The following is a 3,486-nucleotide window of genomic DNA, read 5'->3' as shown; positions in this document are numbered from 1 at the left end:
CCCCCCCCCCCCCCCCACTACACCACGATGGGGGTGTCGGAGAACACCGAGCTGACCGAGTCCGGATCCGACACCTTCCTCTGCGCCCGGGGTCCCTCCCTCGGTGCTCCCCCCACCACCGCCGCCATCGGCGGGCTCCCCCCGGCTTTGTACCTCCCGTTCTGCCCCCCCGGGGCGGCGCGGTGCCCGGCAATGCGGGGCCTCGAGGGGGGCGGAGGCTCCCCGACGGCGTGGTTGGGGGTGGCGCTGAGCACGGAGGAGTTGAGGCTGTCGTCTCGGGGGGGGGCGGGCGGCTTTTCGGCGGCGGCGCGGCAGCAGCAGCGGCACGGGGTGAGGTACAGATAGATGAGCACCAGCACCACGCTGAGGATGCAGCCCACCAGCGTGGTGTAGGCGGTGTTGAGGCCGTCGTGGGGGCCGTGCAGGGTGAAGTTGTGCACCAGCAGCTCCACGTAGAGCGTCTCGTTAAAAGCCGGACCCGACACCCGACACGCGTACGTCCCGCCGTCCTCCGGCCTCAGCGCCCGCAGCTGCAGGCTGCCGTTGGCCAGCACGGCCGCGCTGCCGTTGCCGCCCTCCTCCGTCACTCTGTCCCCCCCCGGTGTCACCCAGTGGCGGCCGTGCGCCGCCCGCAGGCGGCTGTCGCAGCCCAACGTGACGCTGTCCCCCAGGTACGCCTCCAGCACGGCTTCTTTCGCCTCGCTGCAGTTGAGCAGCTCTCGGGATCCCAGTTCCAGAATGGCCACCGGCGCTCGGTTCGGCGCCGCCGGCAGCTGGCATCGCAGCTCCTCCTGGAAGTCCATCACGGCGCTCAGCCGGCGGTGGCGCCCGCGGGCCAGCAGCTGGAAGAGCGGGCAGTCGCAGCCCAGCGGGTTGCCGTGCAGGTAGAGGCGGTCGCGCAGCCACGCGGGCAACGCCTGCAGCTCGGCGGCCGGCAGCGAACGCAGGCGGTTGGAGGAGAGGTCGAGCAGGGAGAGCTGAGCCGGGCGGCTGCCGTCGCGGAGCAGCTCCAGAGGGAAGCGGGCGATGTGGTTCCGGCCCAGGTAGAGCTTGCGGAGGCGGCTCAGGTTGTCGAAGGCGGAGCGGTCGACGGCGGAGATCTCGTTGTTGTAGAGCAGCAGCACCTCCAGCTCGGGGAGGTCGCTGAAGAGGTTCTCCTCCAGCGTGCGCAGGCGGTTGGAGGACAGGTCCAGGTGGCGGAGGTGAGGGACGTGGGTGAAAGCCTCGGTGGAGACGAAGGCCAAGCCGTTGTGCGCCAGCAGCAGCGCGTGCAGGTGGGCCAGGCGGCCCGGCGCCCAGTCGGCACGCAGGCGGCTGATGTTGTTGTGGCTGAGGTCCAGCACGGCGGTGAAGCGCGGCAGCGGGGCGGGCACGGAGCTCAGGGCGGCCTGGGAGCAGCTGAGGATGTTGGAGGCGCAGACGCAGCGCGTGGGGCAGCTCCCGGCCACCGGCACCGCCAGCACCGCCAGCATCACCAGCATGGCCAGCATCACCAGCACCGCCATGGCACCAAGTGTGGGGGGGATTGGGGTGGGCAGTGGGGTCACAGCATGTGGCAGTGCAGCATGGCACGGGGCTTTGGTCACCCGATGTCACAGCACTGAAAGAGCCTCGGTCACCTCAGTGTCACTGCTTGGAGGTGTCCTGGTCGGCCGATGTCACTGCCTGGAATGGCTGTTGTCAACCAGTGTCACAGCAGGGCTGCTCCTGGTCAAGCAGTCGCAGCACAGTGCGGCTTTGGTCACCCAATGCCACTGGGGTGGCTTTGATAACCCAGTGTCACAGCATCGGATGGCCTTGGTCACCCAGTGTCACTGCCTGGGGTGGCCTTGGTCACCCAGTGTCACAGCGGGGCTGTCCCAGCTCAAGCAGGTGTAGCACAGAGCAGCTTTGGTCACCCAGTGTCAGCAGGGTGGCTTTGATAACCCAGTGTCACAGCATCGGATGGCTCTGCTCACCCAGTGTCACAGCCTGGGCCGGTTTTGGTCACCCAGTGTCACAGCACGGAGGCGTCCTGCTCACGCACCGTCACTGCGCCGGGTGGCCGTGGTCCATCACTGTCACAGCAGTGCTGTCCCCGCCGTCGCAGCCCGGCCGGCTCCCTTCACCCCGCGGTCGGTTGGCGCTGCGCTCGCCGCCGTCACCACGTGGATGTCCCCGTTATCACCGCGCGGTGCGGCCGTGCCGGTGCCGGTGCCGTTACACAGCGGGCCGGTTCCGTTCCCCCCCTCCGCCGCTCCGGGCCCGGTACCGCTGCACCACGTGACCCAGCCCGGCCCCGCCCCCAGCGGAGGTTGCTTCACCCCCCCCCCCCCCCTCCCGCTCCCCCCACCCCTCCGGGTATTACCGGAGCCCGCGGCCGGGCCGAGGCGAAACGAACCGAGAGGAGCCGAACCGCGCCGGAATGAGCCGGGCCGAGCCGAGCCGAGCCGGACCGAACCGCGCCGGAATGAGCCGAGCCGGGCCGGGCCGGGCCGAGCCCCGCACCGCGCTGCAGCGCCCGCGCCCCGGGACGGCGCTCAGGGGGCGGACCCGGCGCGGCGACCCCCGCGCACGGCGCGTTCCCATTGGCTGCCGCCTCGCAGCCCGCAGCCAATCGCGGAGGCTCCCGCTTAACCCCTCGGAGCCCGGCTCGGCCCCGTCGCCTCCATCCCACCCGCAGCCCCAGCCGCAGCCCGGTCTCCATCCCTGCCCCATTTCCCCCCCATTTCCATCCCCGTCTCCATATTCATCCCACCCCCATCCCCGTTCGGTCCCTGTCTCCTCTTCTGTCCCTATCCCGTCTCAGTCTCTATCCCCATTCCCACCTCCATCCCATCCCACCCCACCCCATCCCATCCCTGTATTCATCCCATCTCCATCTCCATCCCTCTTCCAGTTCCTGTCCCTCTAATTTCGGACCTGAAATTAATAAATAAAAATAACGCCACCCCTCTCTCCATTTCTGTCCCCATCCCATCTCTGTCCCTGTCCCCGTTTCTAGCCCTATCCCAACACCACCTCCATCCCTGTCCCCATCTTCACACCCATCCCAATCCCTGTCCCTATTTCCATCCCCATCTCTACATTTATCCCCATCCCACCCCTCCAAACCCACACCACCTATGCTGAACCACCACCCCCAGCCACGCTCCCCCCCACACACCACCCCCCATCCCACACAGACACAGCAGCCCCCATCCCACCCCCTGCCCTGTGCCACCCCACATTTGGGGTCACCCTGCCTGGGGTCCCACCGAGGGGCACCCCTGGGTGCTGCTGTAGGGGATGGGGGGGGGAAGGGGGGGGGCCAGAGGGGGGGGAGAGCCGCAGCCCCCGTGACGCGCAGTGCTGGCTCTGCTTCCCGGCTGTATTTTTAGATGCAAACATTTGTGTCACATTATGATTTTATTTATTTATTTTTTTTTTCGGGTCCAAAATTAGAGGGAAAGGAGCTGGAACAAACAGCGCCGTGATGATGCAGCTCTTTATTTGCTGGGGGGGGGG

The 3,486-nt window shown here is 67.8% G+C and overlaps 1 protein-coding gene across 1 annotated transcript; it reads right to left on the bottom strand.

The window, feature by feature from the left end:
• Positions 1-17: 17 nt before the first annotated feature.
• AMIGO1 (adhesion molecule with Ig like domain 1) lies at positions 18-2,136 on the bottom strand. The gene has a single exon (XM_042892088.1). The coding sequence runs from the start codon at positions 1,503-1,505 to the stop codon at positions 18-20; it is 1,488 nt and encodes a 495-aa protein (XP_042748022.1). The 5' UTR covers positions 1,506-2,136.
• Positions 2,137-3,486: the final 1,350 nt, after the last annotated feature.

Source organism: Lagopus leucura, unplaced genomic scaffold (assembly GCF_019238085.1).
Source record: "Lagopus leucura isolate 7727_CA_CO unplaced genomic scaffold, USGS_WTPT01 34664-0_obj-0_obj, whole genome shotgun sequence".
NCBI lineage: Eukaryota > Metazoa > Chordata > Aves > Galliformes > Phasianidae > Lagopus > Lagopus leucura.
This window is presented reverse-complemented; position numbering and strand designations above follow the sequence as displayed.